Raw genomic sequence first — 1518 nt, 5'->3', positions numbered from 1 at the left:
CAATATCTAGTTAAGTATTATTGGTAGGGAAATAAAAAATGGACACATGAATTCTTCCTTGAAGATTTATTTGAAGAGATATTGAGTTCATAATTTGGAAGAGATGTCATTTGAATAGCAGGTTAGAAAATACAACAGTCTGGGGACAATAAAGTGGTGACTTTGGTATGAAACTCAGGAATTTTTAATTCCATGAAAAAGCAATAAATGTGATTGGAAATCTTATGTCCCTGTGCCAGAAGATCCCATCATTCCCAAAATGAAGTATGGTGCAAAGTTATTACGATGTAGTCATCTTTTTATGTCAAAAACTACTCAAAAGACCCCCCCGGGAGTTAATTTCCCTGAAATGACTAAGTGGGAGAATCTCAACTTGAACTTCCCATAATATCTTCATATTTGCTTTATGAGTTACAATATCAAGCTTGGACGAACACATGATTTCAACTTGTATGGATGCACCATTTAATACAAACCCTTTCAGTTTGGATATTGTCCTGGTTGAGAGAGAGGGCTAGATATTCTAGATATTTTGACTGGATTGTATAGGATACTATCGGTTTTAAAAAAATCTCTTATGATAATTTTCATGTTGGGTTTGGGTTTCTACCTTTTTTGTGAATAATGTACTACTGGCTATTGATTCTGGCTGATTCATTGGTAAATGGAACACGAAACTAGCAGTGTCCTTAAATTATTTGAAAATTTGCTTTTGTAGCCGACCACAACTAGTTTGGGATTCAGGCTTTGTTGTTGCTCTCACTTTGCCCATTAAACTTATCGTTTATGCAGAGGGACAAACATCATGATATGACGCAGATGCACTGTTGTGGATTGTCAAGTACTAGCGCCGCTGCAACATGTGACAACCTCACAGCTGATCCCATTCTTCCAACATTTGCAGAAGTAGCATGGGACATGCAACAACCGTATCATGCAAGCAATCTCTGACTTGATCATGTTAAGAATACATGAATGCCTCAGGAAGCTTCCACCATTAGGAACAGGGTTGGAACTGTAAAGTCTGTAAACGTTTGCCATCAAACGGTTTGTATTTATGTTCTGTAGTTTAACAATTTGGACCCAAAGGAAAAGGAGCATCAGTAGGACAACAGTTTAGATTGCAACAGATTCGAAGGGAATGAATTATTTGGAAGGAAAAGCTTCCTGATGGCAAACGCTGTAAAATCTTCTGATGGGTTTGTTTTTGTTTGGTAACTGGCTTTCCTTTATAGAAGTTGGAAAATATAGCAATATCATGTCTCTTTCTTTTCTGCTGGGGACAAAGCAGTAACTTCGTGATGAATTCCATATGTAGGAAAAATCGTACTCCTAGAAGTTTTCCCAGAAAATTAAGATGATCTCAAATGCGTTCATTACAAGCTGGGAGGAACTTGAATTCGTCAGCTCACCTCTTTTTGTAAATTTGCTCATGCAAGGGTGACTTGCGATATTTCTGTTGTAGGTACTGTTGTAGTATTGTCTTTTTCTTGGGTTGCAAGAATCTGGGTTTAAATT

At 37.1% G+C, this 1518-nt stretch overlaps 1 protein-coding gene across 3 annotated transcripts in view; it reads left to right on the top strand.

The window, feature by feature from the left end:
• The window catches only part of PUM6 (pumilio 6), an 11231-nt gene extending 9941 nt beyond the window's left edge, over positions 1 to 1290 (top strand). For 2 of the 3 annotated variants that reach the window (XM_011030414.1, XM_011030412.1), the window contains one exon: positions 793 to 1290. In XM_011030414.1, coding sequence (XP_011028716.1) covers positions 793 to 809 — 17 coding nt within the window. In that variant the 3' untranslated portion in view covers positions 810 to 1290. The remainder of the gene's footprint in view (positions 1 to 792) is intronic. The other variant, XM_011030413.1, reaches the window with a different exon arrangement.
• The last annotated feature ends 228 nt before the right edge of the window (positions 1291 to 1518 follow it).

This window comes from Populus euphratica, unplaced genomic scaffold (assembly GCF_000495115.2).
Source record: "Populus euphratica unplaced genomic scaffold, PopEup_1.0 scaffold111.1, whole genome shotgun sequence".
NCBI classification, from domain to species: Eukaryota; Viridiplantae; Streptophyta; class Magnoliopsida; order Malpighiales; family Salicaceae; genus Populus; species Populus euphratica.
Note: the sequence above shows the minus strand (reverse complement) of the source record. Positions and strands in the feature narration are given on the sequence as shown.